Raw genomic sequence first — 24778 nt, 5'->3', positions numbered from 1 at the left:
AACTTATGATGAAGGCAACTAGCGGCTGAAGGTGACCAAATCAATGCTGGCGGGGAGTGGACTGCTACCAGATGCAGTTTTCACAAGATTCTCCAGAAGCAGAAGTATGGCATTTCCTCCCCCACTGCTTAATGACCGGCTTGAGCACAGCTGCAATTTTTAAGTTGGCATTGGAAAAACACCTGACAAACAGAAATGTTGGGGATATTTATTATAGCAAAATGTTAAAAATATTGTTTATTTCAAAATTGGCACTTTTTCTTGTTTATAGCGCAAAAAAAAAAAAAAAAAAAATTTAAAGGTGATCAAATACCACCAGAAGAAAGCTTTATTTGACAGTGCCAAATTGTAAAAAGTGCTCTGGTCAGGCAGGGAGTAAAATCTTCCATGGCTTAACCAGTTAACGACCCGCCCATAGACAAAAGACATCTACAGGGCGGTTCGTTAACTCTGGGAGGACACCTTTGGATGTCCTCCCAGATTCGCGCACACGGGAGTGTTCGTGACCGCCGGGTCCTCTGCATCGCGGATCGCGGTAAACAGCGATCAATTATAAAACGAACCGGCGTCATTTGATGACACAGGTTCCTCCCTCCCCTCTCTGTACCGATCGGTACAGTGTGAGAGGGAGAGAGCGGGTGTCAGCAGCGCTGTGGGCTGGATCTGTGACAATTGCAGTCACAGATCCAGCCATCCATGCTCTGCCATCCATGCAATACCCCGGCCAATACTCTGCAATACCCCGGCCAATACTCTGCAATACCCCGGCCAATACTCTGCAATACCCCGGCCAATACTCTGCAATACCCCGGCCAATACTCTGCAATACCCCGGCCAATACTCTGCAATACCCCGGCCAATACTCTGCAATACCCCGGCCAATACTCTGCAATACCCCGGCCAATACTCTGCAATACCCCGGCCAATACTCTGCAATACCCCGGCCAATACTCTGCAATACCCCGGCCAATACTCTGCAATACCCCGGCCAATACTCTGCAATACCCCGGCCAATACTCTGCAATACCAGTCAAACATTTTGTGAAAAAATAAGTGTTTTAACCACTTCCCACCTGCCGGCCGTCATATTATTTCCTTGATTTTGTGCAGGGATATCTGAATGATGCCTGCAGCTACAGGCATCATTCAGATATTCGCTTTTTCAGCCAGCAATTCTCTACACCAGGTATATGCAATTAGCGGACCTCCAGCTGTTGCAAAACTACAAGTCCCATCATGCCTCTGGGTGTCATGCTTGTAGCCGTCAGTCTTGCTATGCCTCATGGGACTTGTAGTTCTGCAACAGCTGGAGGTCCGCTAATTGCATATCCCTGCTCTACACCATAAGAATGATCATGGCGGCTTTTCCACCTCTTGATCGTTCTTACGGGAGGCGAAAGGGGACGTCCCCTCCCTCCGGTGCTTCTACCGACTCACCGCAACAATCAAAGCCAGGATCGTTTTTTTTTTTTTTATTATTATTTAAGGCTTCCCAGCCTAGAGGTGAGAGGTCTTATTGACCCCATTTCTCACTGTAAAGAGGACCTGTCATGTCATATTCCTATTACAAGGGATGTTTACATTTCTTGTAAAAGGAATAAAAGTAATCAAAACATTTTATTTTTGGGGAATAATGCGTCAAGCTAAAATAAAGTAAAATTAAAAAAAAAAAAAACGTTTTTATTGTTCAAGCACCCCTGTTCCCATGTGCTTGCATACAGAAGCGAACGCACACGCAAGTCCCACCCACATATGAAAACTGTGTTCAAACCACACATGTGAGGTATCTCTGCGAACGTTAGAGCGAGAGCAACAATTTTGGCTCTAGACCGCCTCTAACTAAAAACATGTAACCAGTAAAAATATTTAAAGCGTCACCTACGGGGATTTTTAAGTAGCTAAGTTTGGCGCCATTCCATGAGCGTGTGGAACTTTGAAGGGTGACATGTTAGGTATCTATTTACTCAGCTTAGTTTTAGCCAAATAGCTTCCTTTACCTTATTGCAGTCCTGGTTTCATGTCCTCATTGCTCATTTTTGCTCTGATGTTGCTATAACACTACTCTGTTCTGGACACTTCCTGGTTGTCTGGCTCCTTATGAAAAAAGTCATGGGAGAATTTAGTTTCGTTTTCCTAGCCATGACTCTCTATGGCACTGTGCAGCACAGAGGCATAAAATAACATGCAAAGACTAAACTAGTTTCGTTTTTGCATCTAGGAGGTACATTATATGATTGATTTTTATCTATTTTTAATCATTTTTAAAAGTAATCAGTTAACTATTATGTCTCTATACCCTGTAAACCAGTGATGGGGAACCTTGGCCCCCCAGATGTTTTGGAACTACATTTTCCATGATGCTCCACTACACTGCAGAGTGCATGAGCATCATGGGAAATGTAGTTCCAAAACATCTGGGGGGCCAAGGTTCCCCATCACTGCTGTAAACAGTAATTTCAGCAAAAAAGAAAAAATTTTCCTTTAGTGATCCTTTAACTTCACCTTTCACATTATGCAAAAACATTGGGCTAACTTTACTGTTTTTTTTTTAAAAAACGTGATCGAAAAATTGCTGCACAAATACCGTGCGCGATAAAAAGTTGCGACGACTACCATTGTATTCTCTAGGGTATTTGCTAAAAAATATATATATATATTAGGGCTGTTACTGATTAAAAAATTTTGATTAATTATAACGCACATACAGATCCAACTACTTTTAGCTGATCTCCTTGCAGGCTGATTCCCAGTGCAGCTACCAACCACTGGAAAAATGGATAGCAGGATACACAAAACACACAAAGGCAGCGCTCTATGGGAATAGCATTAAAACTTTTATAGTCTTCAAGTAGGTAACAAAATAAATATTGTACTGGAGATAAAATCGATGTAGCTACATAAACTAAAATTGGTGCGAGTAATGCCAAACTGTACCAAAAGCAGTCATAAAAACATGTAGCCAAGTATGATACTGGTATAAAAATGTGTACAACGATGCCACTGCTTAATCCAGATGAGGAGAGGTTAACATCAGTCCGTCGGTATGTAGATGTCCCATGAAGGGAAGTATCACAACTCCCAGTGGATGGTTGTAGAATCCCAGGTTGATAGAGGGAAGTGTAACAGCCCTTGCGTGTGGCAGATAGAAAGGTCCCACCGGCATGCAGATATGAAGGCACAGCAAAGGAGCCCTTCAGATGACACGGCAAGCCCCGCCGGTGTCCGTGGCTTTACTGGATCTCCGACGGAACTCCCTGAAGCCGGCGGAGAGGTGAGTACCATTGAAAAGAATTTTAATCGATCAAAAAGATTTTGATCGATCAAAAAAATTAAAGATTAATCGATTAATTAAAAGTTAATTTGCACAGATTATATATATATATATATATATATATATATATATATATATATATATATAGTTTTGGGGTTCTATGCAATTTTCTAGCAAATGATGATTTATACATATAGAAGAGAAATGTCAGAATTGGCTTGGGTGCTCCAGAACGCCTGAAGGTGCTCCCTGCATGTTGGGTCTCTCTATGTGGCCACGCTAGTCTCACACATGTGGTATCACCATACTCGAGTAATAGCAGAATGTGTTTTGGGGTGTAATTTGTGGTATGCATATGCTGTTTGTGAGAAATAACCTGCTAATATGACAATTTTGTGGGGAAAAAATAAAATAAAATAAAAATCTTGATTTTACAAAGAATTGTGGGAAAAAATTACAACTTCGAAAAACTCACAATGCCTTTTTCTAAATACCTTGGAATGTCTTGTCAGAAAAGGGGTAATTTGGAGGGTATTTGTACTTTTCTGGCATGTTAGGGTCTCAAGAAATGAGAAAGGCCATCAGTACTTCAGGTGTGATAAATTTTCAGATATTGGCACCATAGCTTGTGATAACTTTCACAAAGACCCAATATACACTAATTTGTACTTATTGTAGCAGTATAAATTATGGCCAAAATTTATGAAGAAAAATTACAAATTTGCTAAATTTTATAACAGAAACAAAGAAAAAAAATTTTTTAAACGAATTTTCAGTCTTTTTTCTTTTACAACGCAAAAAATAAAAAACCCAACAGTGATTAAATACCACCAAAAGAAAGCTCCATTTGTGGGGAAAAAAAGGATAAAAAATTCATTTGGGTACAGTGTTGTATGACTGAGTAATTGTCATTCAAAATTGTGAAGGGGGGTTTAAGTGCCCAGTGGTCAAGTGGTTAATCAATTTTTAAAATTGTTATATATACATATGTAACGGACACATGCATGCTGCCGAGACAGTTATAATCTTCATGCAGGGAGGACTACAAGGAACTGCATGGCTTGTCACAAGTGGATGTACCACAGTGTATTCTGAGCTCAAAGGGTTAATTGGACAAGTTTCTTTTCATTGTTGAATGCTAATGTTCCCTTCGCATAGATAATGAACTCTTCTTTTGTGTGCAGGTAAACAGCCCCCTGTGAGGTGTATGCTGATGGGGATTATGTGTGAGTGATAATTGTTTTAAAGGTTAATTGAATTCTATGTGCCTGGCCAGGAAATGTTAAGTGGGGTGAGGTGCCGAAGCGTCTAGAAACTGGCCAAGTGATTAATTCAAGGAAATGTCATTGTTTCAGGGGGTCTGTGTTGAAGCCCCCTACTGGGAAAAGGGGAGGGCGGAAACTGTCATTGTTCTTGTAACAGTTGTAACCAGATATAAGCAGGTGAAATATGCCAAATAAAGTCAGTCTGCTTGACCCTCCAAACGTAGCACGTCTCGTTTCTTGGAAGGGCGTTCGATGGGATATACCGGCGGTACCTGCATATCATAACTTGTCAGCAAAAAGGACGTCTCCAACGGCCGATACCCCTCACTACCAGTGGGTAGCCGTTACAACATATATATATAAAACAAGAAGGAAAAATAAATAAAAAACAAGGCCTGCTATCCAAGGCTAGCCCACTTTTTTTTTTGCTGTGTCCAGTGTCGATGTAGGCAGCAGTATATTGATGAAGAAGGTAACTTAAAACGTCTCATCTCTGGACAGCCGCACTCTGAACAAACTGTATGACTAAACACTAGTTTCAGTGCGAAACACGTCAGTATGGGATGTATTTTACTTTGCTGTGACTTGTAGTGCTGACCTTTTAATAAAGGCTACCATTTGTTCAGAGTGCGGCTGTCCAGAGACCATTTTTGTTCCTGCTTTGCCAAGTGCATTGCCTGCACCTGAGTTGTCTGCAGCGGTGGATGTTCGTTTGGGTTCCCACCTGGAACGGCTACTCCCTTTCCCCTTATAAAGTCTTATACTGAAGTAGCTCATTTACCGTTACTTTACACATTTTAACACCGTTGTGGAATCCATTGAACACAACAGAAAATAATTATTTGGCTGTGGAAGAACATATAGTTACAACTCTATAGAATGTTATTCCATTTGTCAAAAAAAAAAAAAAAAAAAATTGTGTGTGTATAAATACCTCAATGTCTTCAATTATTTTGGGATATAAGGAACGATAAAATGAATTTGGCGGGCCATCAGTCGGTCTGTTTTTAAATAAATACTGATCCCTGGTGAAAAAAAGAAAAAAGATACATTAGGCTAGGCACACAAAAGAAAATATCAACACATTTGGGCTTTGTCTAAAAGAATACATAACCAAATCCTCAAAACCGCAAGTATTAATCTAATTTCTTCTTACATAGATATATACAATCAAAAAAAATTATATATATAAGCTGTTACCGATTAACATTTTCGTGTTCGATTAATCTTTTTTTTTTTTTAATCGATTAATCGACTAATTTCAATTATAATGCACATACAGATCCAACTACTTTTAGCTGATCTCCATGCATTGCAACACTGCATTAGTCAGTGGTAAATGTGGTATACACTATATACAATCACCGACACTAGTTAGTTTCCACAATCGATGACTTAAAGGGGTTGTAAAGGTACCATTTTTTTCCTGAATAGCTTCCTTTACCTTAGTGCAGTCCTCCTTCACTTACCTCATCCTTCCATTTTGCTTTTAAATGTCCTGATTTCTTCTGAGAAATCCTCACTTCCTGTTCTTCTGTCTGTAACTCCACATAGTAATGCAAGGCTTTCTCCCTGGTGTGGAGTGTCGTGCTCGCCCCCTCCCTTGGACTACAGGAGAGTCAGGACACTCTCAACGTTGCAGATAGAGAAAGGAGCTGTGTGTTAGTGGGTGTCCTGACTCTCCTGTAGTCCAAGGGAGGGGGCGAGCATGACATACCACACCAGGGAGAATGCCTTGCATTACTGTGTGGAGTTACAGACAGAAGAACAGGAAGTGAGGATTTCTCAGAAAAAATAAGGACATTTAATAGCAAAATAGAAAGATGATGTAAGTGAAGGAGGACTGCACTAAGGTAAAAAACCATTTAGGAAAAAAAAAATTACAACCCCTTTAACATCACAGTTCACACAAACACGTTTTAAATTCAAACTGTAGCACTGATGCAAGTAATTTTTTCTTATTAAACTTTAAGAAAAACGTAGATAGTTAGTTTAACTTTAACCCTTTCACGCCGAGCGTACGCATATATGCGTCCTCGGCTTTCAGGGGTTGTACCGGGATGATGCCTGCAGCCGCAGGCATCATCCCGGTACCGTTGTTTAGAGCGGGCGATCGGCTTTCCAAACATAACAACCGATGCGGCTAAAAGCCGCTCGGTTGTTATGCCGGAGGAGCGGGAGGGGACATCCCCCCCCTCCCGCCGCCTCTCGCCGCTCTGACCGGGCCTCCCGTCCCACCGGGAGACCCGATCCACGATCCGTTGCCTCCAGCGTCTCGGCGCGCTCTGAAACAAAGCCGTAAACGGCTTTGATTCAGTGTGCGCATTGAAACCACGGAAGCGGCGTCATGACGTCACTTCCGGGTTTCTCGGCTGCCAATGGCGCCGGATTTAAAAAAGTACACAGTATTCAGAATCGCCGTTTTCGGCGATCTGAATACTTTGAAGTGCAAAGGAGGGCTCGGAGGTCTTTTAGACCCCCGATCCCTCCATAAAGAGTACCTGTCACCACCTATTACTGTCACAAGGGATGTTTACATTCCTTGTGACAGCAATAAAAGTGATCAAAATGTAAAAAAAAAAAAAAAAAAAATGTAATATTAGAAAAACTAAAAAAATAAATAAGAAAACAAAAAAAAAATTTTTTTAAAGCGCCCCCCTCCCCTCGAGCTTGCGCAGCAAAGAAAGCGCATACGGAAGTCGCGCCCGCATATGAAAACGGTGTTCAAATAACACATGTGAGGTATCGCCGCGATCGTAAGAGCGAGAGCAATAATTATAGCACTAGGCCTACTCTGTAACTCTAACCTGGTAACCGTAAAAAAAGTTTAAAGCGTCGCCTATGGAGATTTTTAGTTACCGTAGTTTGTCGCCATTCCACGAGTGCGTGCAATTATAAAGCGTGTCATGCTTGGTATCTATTTACTCGGCATAACATCATCTTTCACATTATGCAAAAAAATTGGGCTAATTTTACTTTTTCATTTTTTTAAAATTCATGAAAGTAAATTTTTCCCAAAAAGTTGTGTTTAAAACACCGCCGCACAAATACCGTATGACATAAAATATTGCAACAATCGCCATTTTATTCTCTAGATTCTCTGCTAAAAATATATATATAATGTTTGGGGGTTCTAAGTAATTTTCTAGCCAAAAATATGGATTTTAACTTGTAAACACCAAATGTCATACATAGGCATAGGCATGAAAGGGTTAATTATAAAACGTATCTAGTATATTGACTGTCAGTCACTTTATAGTAGGCAAGTAGGCATCACCTTAGCCAGTCACGCAGACATACCAGAGTGTTTACATTTTCTGAAGTAGACATGATCGCATTTTATTGGCAATATACCCTGAAGAACTGAACAGTCTTTCGCACGGAACAGATGTTGTCGATACACAAAGAATAGTCTGCACAAAACTGCTAAGGACAGGAAAACAATGATTATTTTTGCCCCCTTCCCCTGATGAAGCCTGATGCATCCTCCTGCTCCACAGATGCAAAAGGTACCTCAATCCAATGGGTGCAGTTTGCTCGCATCCAGCAGGGTAAGTCTCACTGTCCAGTGTCGTCAAGAATTTTGATAGCTCAAAACAATTAAAGATCAAGGAATTAATCTTTAATTTCCCCAGTGTGTGTGTATATATATATATATATATATATATATATATATATATATATATATATATATATATATATATATATATATATATATATATATATATATTCCCTCAATCAGGCCTCTTTTAGGTTTCAGAGCTGATAGCGCAGCTGTGGAATAAAGGGTATAACATTGATCAGATTGCCTTCTTGCTGTCTTTCTTGCTTTTGTTGCAACTGAAAGGTCTTTGTACAACAGGCACATCTTCTACTCTTTAGCCAATTGATAACCGTCATCCTTATTGTACGGACATCGTCTTTAATGCTCGTCAATATGGGAGGAAATTATGTACATTATCGGAAAATATTCTGCATTTACACTAATTGTGTACGGTCTCTTGTTAAAGCTTTAATACATTTAAGTAAAAGACATATACAATGTCCAACAAAGATTAAAAGTGTTTGTACAAACTTACAGGCAGTCAAACGTTTATGAGTGGAGGTTCATCCCCATGTTCCACATACTAAAAGAACAAATTGCTTTCTTGCCCATCTTTTACATATAACCAGGCACAATTGTCAGGGTAAGGACATGGGCATACCATAGAGAACAATGCTAGCCTGACTGGTATGTGTTCCAAGTTAATGTATGTAAAACGCAAACCCTTGTGCAGACCATTTAAGGCAGTCCAAAGATCAATTGAAGGTGTGAACACAGCCGGATGACAATTCTACTGCCAAGTTGCAAGGCAGCATCTTAGCGCTGCAAGTCTTAAAAAGGAAATGCGGTTACTGCCAAGATCTCCAAGTAAGACTGTGCAGCAGATTCAGAAAAGGTATATGCTTAAAGTGATTCTAAGGATTAAATTTTTAACACAGCCTGGTTCCGGCCATTTGTAATATGATAGCGGATGTTGAAAGGACGATATGAAAGCTTTTATTCCGTAAAAATGGTTGCTTATAACTGTATAATTCACAGTTGTAAGCAATCCGTGAGTGTAAAAAAAAAAAAAAAATACTGATCACCTCTCCAGAGTAGTACAGTGGTACTACTATGGTGACACTTTAATGCTCTGTAAAACAAACTAAAGTGTTTCCACACAGTAAGCAATGCATTCAATAAATGTAGCGCTTACTCAAATGAACATCAAAGTAAACACATGGTAATCACAATTCATTAGATAAAAAACAGTGATTGTGATTAAAACATACATGTGCAAACAATGCAAGAGCACCAAAACAAATACTAAATTTAGGTGCAATAATGAAAATACATAAATAAAAGGGCTTGTGCATAAATATTAGTCATTTATAAACGAGGAAAAAAAATGTCAGCAACATATAACTTGATGTGCTTATGCAAAACATATTTGGTAGCAGATGTGCAATCAAGTGCAAAAAATCAGTTCATAAACGTGCAGTGACAATTGCTTCCACCATCCGCAGTACACCAATAGTGTGCCCCAGCCTCTCGCCTCAAATGAAGACCCATACAGATCTAGTAGCGCTTTTGTTGTTCTTGATGCTCAATGGCAAATTCAGCTACCCCTTCTCCTTGGAGCATCAGGTCAGGCAAAGTATAATCCAATAATTGGGACAGAGATTATACTTTAACACTGTATCCTCCTTAGTCTACTCCAAAGCTAAAAAGATCTCCTTAGTGCAGTAATCAGGTAAAATAATTTCACAACAGCAAACTTACATTAAAATTAACAGTATTCAACATTTATAAATCGGGGACTTGCGGTCTCATCTGTGACCGGAAGCAATGTCACCCAGCTCCTCCCAACACATTGTCACAGATCAATGCGTCGGAAGGAGCCGGGTGACGTCATTTCCTGTTGTGACTAAAAGTCCCTGTTTTATCGATGTTGAATACTGCTAATATTAATGCTTGCCGTTCTGAAATAAATGATTTTACCTGATTGAGATCTTTCTCAAATGAGCTTTTAAATGGAGAGTGGAGGATCAAATGCACACAGAATATGTCAAACAATATATTAGGGAAGATACGTGCCCCCGGGATTGAGAATCCAGTTGTTTCCAACCACCAAAAGATCCTTCTTTCATGTTCAAAACCTCATATGAAAAGATACTCAATGCAGTGTTGAAGTAATGAGAACTCTGACTACTCAATATGCCCTTAACATGATTTCATGTCACGCTGAAATTGAAATATTACAGTATCAGCACTAGGGATGAGCTTCAAGTCGAACACGAGTTCGACTCGATCGGCTGTTCGCGCATTCGCCAAATTTCAAACATTATGGGCCGTTTGTGCCAAATGTGAGCGGCGTGTCATGGCCCATAATGCACTGCGTCATCGCAGTGCATTGCTGGCTGATGATTGGCCAAGCATGCCTTCACGGCACAATGGGTGACTCTGCTGGCAGCTGGCAAGGATGCAGGACGGGGTGCAGTACTGTTGGAGCTTGTTCCGCCACCACGCCTCCAAAATACAAAGTGGCGATTCTGACACCTCTCTCCACCAACCCCTCTTCATCTCCATGGCCTCTTCCTCTATAGATTTGTCCTCTAAACCAGTGGTGCTACGTAGGCGTTTAAGGGTTTGCGCAAGCACTCAGGCAAAAAGATTCCATGCGGTGCTTGAGCTGGTGTGCTTAGGGGACAGGAGCCACACCGGGGCAGAGATTCTGTCAGCTCTGCAGGGATGGTGGTTTGTGACAAACATCCTCTCCGCCATCCGACAGGGACACCTGACCCATGTGCCCTGTTTGGCTCACGTCCTTAATTAGGTGGTGCAGCGGTTCTTGTGCAGGTACCCGGGCTTACAGGATCTCCTGAGGCAGGCCAGGAAAGTCTGTGTGCATTTCTGCCACTCATAATGCCAGTGCTCAGCTGGCTGGCCTCCAAAAAGGAATACAACTTGCCCAAGAACCGCCTAAATCTGTGACATGCCCACTAGATGGAACTCAATGTTGGTCATGCTGCCGTGGCTGCACACGCAGCAGAGGGCCATCAATGAGTACCTGCGCGACTATGGCACCAGAACAGGGTAGCTTTTTTTTTTTTTGCTTTTTTTGCCACGCCAGTGAATCAGGGATGCATGCACTGTCCTGTCACCATTTGAGGAGGCCACGTGGGTGATGAGCAGTGACAGTGCATGCATTAGTGATACTGTCACTCATCTACCTGTTGGAGCACACGATGAGTGGAATAATGGACAGGGCACTTGAGGCAGCAGAGAGGGAGGAAGAGGAAGATTTCCTTACCTCTCAAGGCCCCCTTTATCCAGACAGTGTTCCTGCGGGCCCGCCGATCACACAGGAAGAGGACGAGGATTGTGTCAGCATGGGGGTGGAGCCTAGCATTCAGCATCAGCCTTCAAGGGATCGTATACAGTCCCCAGAAACCCATGGACTTGAACGTGGCTGGGAGGAGGTGGCTGCAGATCATGTCGTCCTTAGTGACCCAGAGGACTCCTGACCGAATGCCTCAGCAAACCTACGCTGCATGGCCTCCCTGATCCTGCAATCCCTGCGAAGGGACCCTCGGATTTGTGGTATCAAGGAGAGGGATCATTACTGGCTGGCAACCCTCCTTGATCCACGTTACAAGGCTACGGTTGCAGAACTTATCCAGCCGTCGCAGAGGATGTAACATCTTTGGGAGGCCTTGCAGAAAGGTTTGTGCAACGCGTTTCGAGAGCCTGGGAGGTTACAATTTCCTGGTCCTGGACAACATGTTGCTGAGGCTTTGGTCAGTTACAGAAGAAGCGGTGGAGAAGGTGGCCGCCTGACCGATGCGTTCAGACAATTTTTTAGTCCGCAACCCAAGGTATGATCGGTTCCAGCAACCATCGCTAGCATCTGATTTTCATGGTGCAGGAATACCTAGGGGCAAGATCAGACTTGGTAACCCAGTGGATTTTCGGTGTGAAATGTGTCCGTGTCTTGAGGATGGATGACTGGCCAGAGCTTGCACAGTAGGCAATTGAGGTACTGGCCTGTTGGTGGCTTTGTAACCAATCACAGAGTGCGCCTGTCTACCGACTGTTGATCGGCTCACCTTCTTAAAAACGAATCATTCTTGGATCACCAGCTACCAAGCACCTAATGCTGATGTAACCGAATATTTTTTTTATGAATGAGATCCCTTCAAGACTGCCTATGCTGATTTCTGAGTGACTATCCTACTCCTCAATGTTCATGTTGATATTTTTGGTTCGGGGGAACCAGTGCCTAAAGCCCAATTTTTCTGCCCCTGTTCAACAGGGGCATGCAATTTCAATTCTTGATATAATATTTCACAGCAGGGCCTGTTCCAGCACCCACCAAGAGTAACTGAGGGCTTACAGTGTTCTGGTAGCACCAACACCCAAGGCCCCAAGGCCCAATTTTCTGCAGAGTATATAGGGCAGGCTATATATATATATATATATATATATATATATATATATATATATATATATATATATATATATATATATATATATATATATATATATATAAATCAATCACATATACAGGCGGTCCCCTACTTTCAAACATTTGACTTACAAACTACTCCTACTTACAAACTGAGGGAGACAACAGGAAGCAAGAGAAAAATCTACCCCTGGGAAGGGAAATTCTCTCCTGTAAGAGTTAATATGGGAAAAAGGTGTCTCTACTGATGCTTTACCACCAATCCTTGTTTCCGTAAAAATCCAAAATTTTCAAAATCCAATCGTCATTGGGCCAGAAAGTGAGGTGAAATCTTCTCAACAGGGGCACAGACAGCAAAACAAATGTTACAAGGGTGATGATAACCCTTCCCTAGGATATCCAAAAACCTTAAAAATAGAATTTTTGGAGTGCGCATGCGCGGGTTCCCGAGGACGGACGTGTGCTGAAGGAGCTCCGCACCTCCCCGGCCAACAACAGCTATAAACAGCGCAGGTAGCGGCACCCGGTCACCGGGAATAGCGCGATCGGCAGCCCGTGGCGGCGATGAACAGGAGGGCGAGGGGACAGCCGAGAAAAGGCCATTGTAATCAGGCTAAACCCCACGGAGGAGCGGGGCCTTCCCCTGGACACAGGCCGCAATCCTAGATGGCGCCGGGACGCGTCGACACACGAGGCAGCCAGGCCTCCAGGTCACAGAAAACACAGCAAGAAAATGAGGAGATCCAGACTGAACATCCCAGGGATCCCTTCCCCTCACAGTCCTCAGGAGAGCAGGAGGCAGAGCAGCAGGGTGAGTCCCTTTCACAGCCCTCATCCCCAGCCACATACAGAGGCATGCAGGACATGGTGGATTCCCCTATGTCATCTATGGACAGGAATATGGCTGAGCTAACTGAGGCAGTGTTTAGCCAACCCAGCCTGCAGGCATTAACACCTCAACCACCAGTATACTCGGGGGATGCAGTCCTGCTAGCACGCTTCTCGGCTATGCTGCAGAAGGAGCTATCTATAGCCTGCTCCTTGATTACCACAGACCTTAAGAGAGACATCCATGGCCTGGGACAGAGATTTGAGATGATAGAAACTAAAGTGGACAGTACTGTCAAAAAGGTCAATCAAAACTCAAACATGATCGCCGATCTTCAAGACCGGTTGGAGGAGGCCTATACAAAGATTGAAGATTTGGAGAACCGCTCTCGCAGAGAGAACGTGCGCATACGGGGTCTACCGGAAAGCCACACTGACCTGGAAGGAGCGATGAAGGATCTGATGAAAGAACTGATTCCTGACATCAAGGCACATCATATGGAAATTGATCGCATTCATCGGGCCCTGACGGCCCCAAGGAAAGATGGCCTCCCGAGTGACATTATAGTCAAACCGCACTATTACCGAATCAAGGAGAGGATGAGGTTAGCTGCTCGCAATAGACAGGAACTGGTACTGTATGGAACGCAGATTCAACTTTTCACTGATTTAGCCCCCTCCACGGTGCAAAAACGCAGGAATTTGAAACCATTGCTGCAGCAACTTGTGCGTAAGCAGATAAAGTACAGATGGGCTTTCCCATTTCGGCTGTCGTTCTCATATCAAGGCCGATCCCATTCCTTCACGACATTTTCTGATGGCGAAGATCTTTTGTTGAGCCTTGGAATCATCGCTCGGGAATCAGATGCCTCCGTCTCGCGCCAGGACCATCGATCCATCTCCCCGCTGTGGCAAGATCGACGACACCCACAGCCCTCTAGATCTCCTCAGACGACCTGAACACGGACTCAACTACCCCCTGGGTTGGGGTGAGAAGATATCCCTCTTTAGGACTGAATTTTAGTCCACTGGGGGCCGTGGCCCGAACCTAATAGCCCTGGTTGCGCGCAAAGCGTGTAGTTCCTGTTGTACCCAAAACAGGGTTTTTATTTTATTTCTTTTTTTTTTATATATTTTTTTTTTTTTAAGGGACTTTTTTTACACATCTCCCCCTTCCCCCTATTTTTATTTTCATTTTTATTTAAACCCACCCACAATGTACATGGTTTTAATTCCCCTATTAAAAGAACAAAGGCTTTTCAATTCTATCACAAACAGAAAGCTGATGTCCTCTTATTACAGGAGACTCACTTTTCTAAAGCGTCGGCTCCTAGGTATCTAAATGTGAAATATCCACAATTTTATTTGGCGAGCGCACCCGCTAAGCGGGGTGGGGTGGCGATCTGCCTATCTAGGCGGACTCCCTTCACTCCCCTCACAGTGGTGAGAGATAAGGAAGGCAGATATGTAATGGCTGCTGGTCGCCTCCATGACCAGCTAGTCACCTTCATATCTTACTATGCCCCGAACACGGGACAGACTGAATTCTTTAGCAAAATGCTCAGAATATTAATGCCTAAGGTACTGGGACAGGTGATAATGGGGGGGGGACAGTAATATCCCGCTAGATAGAATAACGGACAAATCGGATCCAGCTAGACCGATCCTTAGAAGGCCACCGACGGGTAGTAGCAGGGTGGCGCGCCTGTTACATCTATACGATTTGATAGATGCATGGAGGGAGGGTAATCCCACGGTAAGAGACTACACGCACTTTTCGCAGGTGCACCACACATATTCCCGGATAGATCACATTTTAGTGCGTACCCCTTTGCTGCCGTATATGACGTCGGTTAAGATACTGTCGACCCCATGGTCAGATCATTCTCCGGTTAAATTGTCAGTGAAAGGACTGTGGTCTAAACCCGGCCCTTCTCCTTGGAGACTTAACGCTAGCCTACAAAATGATCCCTTACTGTACGCTGAAATTGAAAAGGCACTACAAGAGTACTTCAGTAATAATAAGGCTTCGGATACTTCCCCTACCATTAATTGGGGTGCCCATAAGGTTACGGTGCGGGGTAAATTGATCCAATTGGCTGCTAGGGAAAAGAGGAATCGGGAGCAATCAATAAGACTATTGGAGGAAGATCTAGACCATCTGTTGGAGGAGCAGCGCAGAAACCCCCAGACTGACATTAGACGTAAAATAGATGACGCACGACTGGCTCTTAATCTTAGTCTGACCACCCGAGCAGAAAAACATATTAGCTGGTCCAAGCATAGATTCTACACAATGGGAGATAAACCCACCACAATGTTAGCCAGGAAGCTAGTGCCCCGACAACACGCTGCCACGTTACCTAAATTACGACTACCCTCAGGTCACCCCACTCAGAATCCGGAATCCATTCTTGGGGAATTTCAGAAATTTTATGCAACACTTTATAGCTCTCCCGCTAGCTATGTGCCCTCAAAGGCGGATCAGTTTTTCCACGATGTGCAACTGCCCCGACTCACCCAGGCTCACAGGGAACTTATGGAGGGGGAATTTACGGAGTCCGAAATTAAACTGGCCATAAAAACCATCCATCCATCTAAAGCACCTGGACCGGATGGCTTCACTGGCCATTACTATAGGAAATATAGCGAAATCCTAGCTCCACATTTGTGTTCCTATTTTAATGACTTAAGGAGGGGAAGTAATATTCCTGACCACGAAAACGTAGCGTATCTACACGTTATACCAAAACCGGGTCGGGATCACGGAGATTGCGCCAACTATCGCCCAATCTCCTTGATCAATACAGATCTAAAGTTATTGACGAAGGTGCTAGCATTCAGACTAAATACATTTCTTTCAAATTACATCCACCCTGACCAGGCGGGATTTGTCCCCAACCGTCAGGCATCAGATCAGACTCGCAGAGTCATAAATTTAATCTCGGCGGTTCAGTCGGACTGGGACTGTATGGGTCCTAGGCAGGGAATGCTGCTTTCGCTCGACATCCAGAAGGCGTTTGACTCTCTCTCGTGGGAATACCTTTTTGATGTATTGCACCGTTTCGGTTTCGGTGAGCGCTTTCTGGTACTCTTGCGAACGCTGTATCATTCTCCCTCAGCATTATTGAAATTGAGGGGCTACTCATCCCCACCGTTCGATATCAAAAGAGGAACACGGCAAGGCTGTCCGCTATCGCCGCTGCTATTTGTTTTAGCAATTGAGCCTTTGGCGATAAAAATCCGTTCGAGTCCCAATGTCAAGGGTATAGTTTGTGGGGAAGACGAGCACAAGTGCTTGTTCTTTGCAGATGACTTGCTATTGACATTGTCGTCGCCCATTACTTCCCTCCCTAACTTATACGCGATTTTGCAACCATTTTCAGAAATTTCAGGACTCCGAATTAATCACGAGAAATCAAGAGCACTTAATATATCTTTACCGAAATCAACTCAGGAGACTCTTGAGCGCTCACACAGGTTCAAGTGGGACAGGGAAGCTCTTCCCTACCTCGGTATAAATTTGACCTCATCTGTCCAGACGTTGTATAGCCAGAATTACCCAGCCCCATTTAAACGCCTATCAGACGATTTGGCCAGGTGGCAGATTCATCCCCCTTCGTGGTTTGGCAGATTGCACTCCATAAAAATGAATGTACTACCCAAGGTTTTATATTTGTTTCGTACCTTGCCTGTGTCACTAGTTCGATCTGACCTCCACATATTCCAAAAGAAGATATTGCAATTCGTCTGGGGAGATAAGAGGCCTAGGGTGAATAGGGGTACTATGTACACACCAAAGCAAAGGGGTGGCTTGGGACTGCCTGACCTTATGAAGTACTTTTACGCGGCCCAGTTGGCCCACCTTTCGAGGTACCATTCCCAAAAGCCTGACGCAATATGGATGACTATGGAATCCTATGCCTGTCGACCTGATTTGATATCTCATATTATGTGGCTCCCTATGAGGGACAGGCCGGTCATACTGTGTCCGACACTGTCATTCTCATTGGAAATTTGGGACAGGCTCTCCAGGAATAGGACGTTTAAATCCCCTCACAATCCGTTAGCACCCTTGTTAAAGAACAGGGATTTCACCCCGGGCCTCTCTCCAGTAGGGTTTCACTGGTGGACAAATAAGGGTCTTCTACGAATTGCCGATCTTTGTGATCACCAAGGGATATTGTCGGAAAAAACGTTAGTTGAAAAATACCAAATGCCAGTGACTGAACGCTTTAGATATACGCAACTGTACCACTTTTTGCAAACTGTCGCCCGCAAAGGCGATCTAACTACTATGACTTCTATGGAGTATTTATGTAGGCAATACGATAAAGTCAGGGGCCATATTTCTGCTATTTATTCTATCCTGTCATACTCCTCGAAAAAGTTGGGCTATATGCTCCAATGGGAGGAGGATTTGCAGGAAACGTTCGAGATTGATGAATGGCACAGGCTGTCGGAATCGGCGTCTCGATCGATCATGAATACTTCCATTATAGAAGCTAACTACAAGGTCCTGCTGAGGTGGTATATGGTCCCGGCTAGACTGGCCGCTTTCGTGCCAGGTGCCTCTCGGGACTGTTTCAGAGGATGCGGACAGACGGGGTCCACATTCCATATGTGGTGGACCTGTCCTAGGGTCCGGAGATTCTGGATCAGGGTGTACAATTTCATCTACTCCCTGACCCAGATCAATTTAGTTAAAGCTGCTAAACATGCGCTTCTGGGGGGTAAGATACCTGACGCTTCGGGACCCCAGAGGAGACTGGTGGCATTTATATTCACCTCAGCAAAAATAACCATAGCGAGAAACTGGAAGTCCGCGGCCTTGCCATTTGATCAATTTAAATACAAATTGTCCTGGCTTATGTTGAATGAGCGGCTAACGGCACTCACGCAGGACAAGATGAAGCAGTTCCATAAAGTCTGGGATCCTTGGATCTGCTACTTAACTGGTGATCCTGGGTCGAGTGGTACTTAGGTATATCTTGTGGATTATTTAACGGTGCGCGGAGCCTCAACTCTCCCAATTCCCCCCTCTTTCTCATCCCACTGTCTTCTTTCCTATTGTTCTCCGACGGGATTGAATCACGCCTTTTTCTGCTTTACTACCTCCTTTTCACAAATCTGGAGTGTTGTTTACCATCGCCTAAATTGCCAATTGAATGATGTGGAGCTACATATGTTTTGGGTGGTCGTAACCCTCGTAGGCAATGGCACGATGTGATGGTGAACAGATTGTCAAATCATTGTCTAGAGAAGGAAGTGACGTTGATATGTACTACTTTTTGTCTGTGAAGAAAACTAATAAATACTATTGAAACAAAAAAATAGAATTTTTGGCTGGAGCTACACTTACAAAAACTACCTGTTCCAAATTACAAACAGATTCAACTTAACAAACCTACAGTTCCCCGTTCTTGGGACCGCCTGTATACGGCTGTTAAGAGTATATAGGACCTGGGGGCCCCACGCTTTTTTTTAAATTTGGGTTTCGGGGTTCCCCTTAATATCCAATATGTAATTTTGTGCAGGGACTGTTTAAAACACGCGCCACTTTACAGGCATACTATAGTCACCCCCAGGTACGACATTTAAAGGAATATTTCACACTTATTTTTTTACTTTAAGCATCATTAAAATCACTGCTCCCGAAAAAACTTCAGTTTTTAAAACTTTTTTGCATTGATACATGTACCCTGGGGCAGGACCCGGGTCCCCAAACTTTGGTTTTGTTCGCATGTTCTGGAGGCTTGTCAAGGATAAGGCCCCATGTACACTGCTGCTGTTAAACGGGCGTTCAGAGGCAGTTGGACGCTTTTTTCAACTGCCCCTGAACACATTCAATGTTATTTTATGTGACCATGTACAGTCTTGTTTAGTAATTTTTAGGCAGCTGCTTTTAACAGTGTTTCTTTGAAAGCAAAAAAAATTAGTTCAGACGCCAGAGAAATTCCCGTTTAAGATGCCAAACATGGCTAATCGTGGCTAAATGCGGCTAAACATGGTACCGGCATTTAGCCGCGTTTTCGTTTATAGGCGTTTGACATTTTTGCCCATTTACATTTTTTTTTTTAGAAATGCTCCTAAATGCAAACGCTCCTAAACACAGCAAAACGGATGATTTAAACATGGGTAACCATCTGTTAAGTTTACTCATTTAGGAGCAGTTGTAAAAACGTCCGGAGTTCATGGAGCCCAAGTTGGCCTTCTCTGAAGGCTTTGCATATAAATGGTCAGGGAGGTTTAGGGGCAGGAGAGGCCCTTCACATGAGACCCAATTCAGCCACTGATCAATCAATCTGATGATTCGCTTTCGTCCACTCTCCCAAAGAATAGATTCTTGACTTATGAGTAACCTTCCACATCTAACGCAACATGGAAGCAGTAACGATACAGTGGTAGCACTGCTCTAGCAGCACCTACGAAGGGTAAAAAGATCTCTTCTAAAAATCATACAGCACATACACCAGGGGACCTTTTACCCCCAGCCAATTAGGCGACGGGCGGAGCTAACCCCTCCCACTACCCATCTGAATTATTATTAACCTCACTTCCACTCAATTAACACCTGATGAGCCATCAGTTTTGCAGCTTGGTTCAGGCTTCTGCACATTACTGAAACAATTAAAGCTTTATACCTTTTTGCATGCAACTTAACACTTAAATTCATCTTTGATAAAGATAGTCAGAATATCAATCTTGAGCGTCAACTCACCGAGTGCACAAAGCACTTCTCTATGGAGGAGTTCCGTGCGCTTCGTGACCTGATATTACTATATGATGAGAGTACCACCGAGGACCTTCCTGGCTCTAACCAGGATGTCCCGCTGAAACTCTTTAAATCAGTCTAATGCCCCTAAAAGATTTAAACTTAAATCATATCATTTTTCAGATCTTGTGACCTGCCCAGCAATCTGGGCATTTCTTCACCAGTCCATTAAAGAAACAAAAAAAAATGGCAGGATTATTTATCCAACCTCACTACCAATCAATTATCAGCACTTAAACGTTTACAGAAACGGAATTAAACTATCCGATAAGGGTGGGAATATTGTTGTCACGTCACATGTACAATACCAGACTATGTGCCTTGAGGTTCTCAATAAATCCACCTGGTATAGACCTATATCTACTGTGATCATTGATGCTTTATGAATGAATGCAGAGAAATGTGCACTGGTGCCTTCTGAAAGTGTTTCATTGGCAAGTACACTTTAAAAAATTTTGATCCCCAAATACCCTCAGACCTTTTATACCCTTTCAAAAAGAGGGGGGGTAGGGGTGGGACTTTAAATGAGGCATATAGAGATACCATAGGCCTCCATCCCTGTAAATAGATAAAAAATGGGGGAGGTTGGGACTTTATATGAGATGCGATTTTAGCAATATGCAATTAAATATAAACATGGAAGAAAAAAAAATGTTACCATGTGGCCAGGCTCAAAGTTGTCAACCAAAAAGCACTAAACCAAATTTATCTGTCTAACTGATGTAAGTAAAAACAGAGGTTTAGTTACAAGCATTTGCAAATACCTGGGAAGCTGCAGCGCCTGCGACATGGCACTCTGTGTAGCTGCAATCCTAACTATGAATTTAAGGTCTCCTGAAAGGGAGCCCAGGTGTGCTAATCAATAGGCAGAGGACAGGTGATATCCTAAAGCCCGCCCCTACCTATAGTTGGTATGGCAAAAGAGAGCACTGGAAAACAAAAGAAAAATAGGAGTGGAGCAAAAACCTTGCCCAACAAACCGCAAATCGCATCTCATATAAAGTCCCAACCTCCCCCATTTTTGTTTTTTTTATTTTTTTAGACCTATTATACCCTTCCCCAAAAAACACACAAAAACCTTAATCGACCTCCAGGCAGATCCATTGTGTCTGGCATTGGGTCTTTGACCGACAATGCCAGCAAGTTTGTGGACAACTTCCTGTTGCCCCGTGTATCAAGTTTACCCTCATACATCCACAATACTACAGATTTACTGAAGCACATTGAGGGGATTTGGGTCCCTTGGGACTCCCTGCCATTAATGATGAAGCCTTGTATTCGAGCATCCCCCACGAGCAGGGAGTCCTCCTTGATTGAACAGGACCATACACAATTTGGCCATTCAATGAATTAATTTTACAACTTTTATCCTTCATTCTTACCGGAATTATTTTGTCTTTGAAGAACATTTGTTGCAAACCCAAGGCGTAGCCATGGGCACATTATGTGCACAGTCATAAGCCAGTCTTCATCTGGGAGCTTGGGAGAGATTCATCTATTTCAATGACCAGTACACAGTCTATTTGCACTCTATCCTTTGCTGGTATAGATTCATAGACATTCTGTTTATGGTCTGGACAGGGTCACCAGCTTAATTGAAGGAGTTAATTGAAGCACTCAATATGAATTTACATTTCACATTCAATACCTGACGATACACAGATCCCCTGGATCGGTTGATCACCAAAAACCCTGATGGGACCATTGGCACTAAACCTTCACTGAAAAACTTACAGCTGGCAATACCCTGCTGCATGCTTCACACACACACACACACACTAGAACCCTTGTGCGCAGTATCTCCTATGCACAGTACCTGTGACTATGCAGGAACTGCACCAGAGATGAAGATACTTACACTCAGGCTGCTCTGCTACGCGAACACTTGTTAAAGGCCATTCTCAAACCAACTTGAGAAAGGCCTATAACAAGGTGTTTGCCCGTACCAGAGCATCATTACTATACAATCCTCAATGCTCTAGTTGTTCAGATACTGTTAAAGCGGAGGTTCACCCTAAAACAATTATATACCATTACATCCAGCATACTTCCGACTTGGCGGTAGCAAGTCTGCAGCCTCAGTGCCGGGTGGGCACCCTTTTAAGTAAGAGGCCATTTGGCTGTTTTCCATGTTTTTAATGTATTTTTAATTAAACGTTATCACGCTATTGGCATCTCCTCTGGTTTTCCTTTTATACATATATCCTATTTGGAGCTCCTGGATCTACTATCGGTTTTCCCATATCCTCATGTGCGCAGGCACAATCCTGCATAAGCTTGTGTGACCATCTTTTTCACTAAAGTGGTCAACAAGCTCTGGTAAGAGCAATCTATATATTTACACCTTGGGTGGAATTGAAGATATAAATGTGGTGGTGGCACCCTTCCTTTTTCTTCCCTTTTAAGAAGATCACTTTAATTGAAGAGTTCTGGACATTTTTCTTCTTTTTACGTTTGGGACTTTTAAAAGACTCTTTATATTTGATTACTTTGAATCACATTTTCATTAATGCGCAGCGCTGTCTGCAATATCTTGGGACTTTATTTATTACTTATTTTTTAGACAATCCTATAATTTATTTATATTGTTCACATACGTTGATTTAATTATTATCTAATCACGGATCAGGTTGCTGATTTTGGATTTTGACACTTTAGCACTAATTAAGTTTTGTGTTTATTATTGAGCGCCCTCTATTCCCACTTATAACGTTCACAATCCAGCATTGTCTATGAGGAGCAGCTTTTTTATATTTTTTAGGTTTATTATTTAGCTAATTAGGCGCGGAATTTTTTGCTATTTACATCAACAGTATGCCGTTTTTTTTTTTTTTTTTGCCGTACATACTGTTTTATTGTTATTTTCCCCCCGGCTTCCGGGTTCTGTCCCCTGCGGGACTGGGCGTTCCTAGATGATTGAAGTCTGGTGAAAAACTTCCCCTGGGGCATAAGGCGCGTCACCAGTTTTCCATAACTAGCCAACCTGCGAGTCGGCTCTATATGGCGCCAGCGCAGTCAGCTCTACACGGCAGGCGCAGACGCCGTATAGAGCCGACTCACAAGTCGGCTAGTTACGGAAAACTGGTGACGTGCCTTATGCGCCGGGGAAGTTTTTCACCAGACGTCAATCATCTAACCTCTGAATAGGAATGCTCGGTCCCACGGGAGCCAGAACACGGAAGCCGGGGGGAAAACAATAAAACGGTATGTACGGCAAAAGATGTAATGGTATATAGATGTTTTTTTAGGGTGAACCTCCGCTTTAAGGTTACAAAAGTTTCAGCTCACCAGGGTCAGCTACGCAGTGTGTTAGCCAAACATTGGCATCTACTCACAGATCATCACATTCTCGAGAAGCATGTTCAAAGCACTCCAGAACTGGTGCATTGGAGAGATAGGTCTCAAAACGGTACAATTGTTTTGCATATAAATTTGGCGTTTTATATTTTAGGGCTGTAATTCTTTGTAATAACACTTAAAGGAGTTGTAAAGTAAAACATTTTTTCACCTTAATGCAATCTATGCATTAAGGTGAAAAACATCTGAAGCTGACACCCCCCCCCCCCCCACACACAGAGCCCCCGTTATACTTACCTGACCCCTCGAAAGTCCCGCGCGCGGTCCCGAGATCCTCTTCGCCGCTCAGCCTGGCCACTGATTGGCTAGAGCGGATGGATTGAGAGCAGCGCAGCCATTGGCTGGCACTGCTGTCAATCACATCCAGTGACGCGGCGCGCCAAGGGATGGGGCCGAGTGATTCAGTGAGCGGCTATGGCAGCTCGCTGTATCACAGGAGTGCGCCTGCAATTACTCACCACCATGCAAGCTCTCTTGCAGGACTGTGGTCAGTACTTGCAGGGAGGACCAGAGACAGTCGCAGAGGGACCCCAGAAGACGTGAAACGGGGCCACTCTGCAAAATGAACTGCACAGTGGAGGAAAGTATAACATGTTTGTTATTTTAAAGGGAAAAAAAAAATCCTTTACTAACCCTTTAAATCTGTTTAAGATTCTATTAGACATCCTGGGTATGATAAAGTTTGAAATACAAAATCATAAATGATTATAAAAAATATATTATAATAAAATGAATTTCCCCCACTACCACTCCATTCTGCAAGTGTTATTTACTATCGCTGGTTTCTAGCTGGTCTCAAACCACTTGACATAAAAAGGGACACTTTTTGGTTGCTATGGACAATCTCAAGTTTCCAGGCAGAAACAGTAAACAATAGAAAAAGTACTGCTCCAAACCCTTAAACACCTGTAGTACGCTCCCGTCCTGTTACACTGACAGGTGCTGGCTCTGCACTAATCCATGGAAAGAAAAAATCATCCTGGACTGCCGCACGCTGATTAGGCAAATTTTATTTAAAAAATGGCAAAGGATAAAATCCAAAAAACTGCAAAGCACAGTCAAAAGCAAAACGTGCACATACAGGGACAAATAGTCAACGGGTTTCACATCTTAATTTGATGCTTACTCATAGCTGAGAAATAACAGTATAGATAATATGAAACTGCATACAGGGCACTGGACAAAACACTAGAAACAAAAAGGATATGAAATTATTTCATACAGTAATGTAATCTGTAAGAATACAGTGTACTGTATGTATTTTGCAATTTTTGAATTTGCCGGCAGGCTC

General features: G+C 43.1%; 1 protein-coding gene across 4 annotated transcripts in view; it reads right to left on the bottom strand.

Annotated features, from left to right (window-relative positions):
- The window catches only part of FBXW11 (F-box and WD repeat domain containing 11), a 409123-nt gene that overhangs the window by 221666 nt on the left and 162679 nt on the right, over positions 1-24778 (bottom strand). For all 4 annotated transcript variants that reach the window (XM_040344702.1, XM_040344701.1, XM_040344705.1 and 1 more), the window contains one exon: positions 5471-5561. In XM_040344702.1, coding sequence (XP_040200636.1) covers positions 5471-5561 — 91 coding nt within the window. The remainder of the gene's footprint in view (positions 1-5470; positions 5562-24778) is intronic.

Source organism: Rana temporaria, chromosome 3 (assembly GCF_905171775.1).
Source record: "Rana temporaria chromosome 3, aRanTem1.1, whole genome shotgun sequence".
Classification (NCBI taxonomy): domain Eukaryota; kingdom Metazoa; phylum Chordata; class Amphibia; order Anura; family Ranidae; genus Rana; species Rana temporaria.
This window is presented reverse-complemented; position numbering and strand designations above follow the sequence as displayed.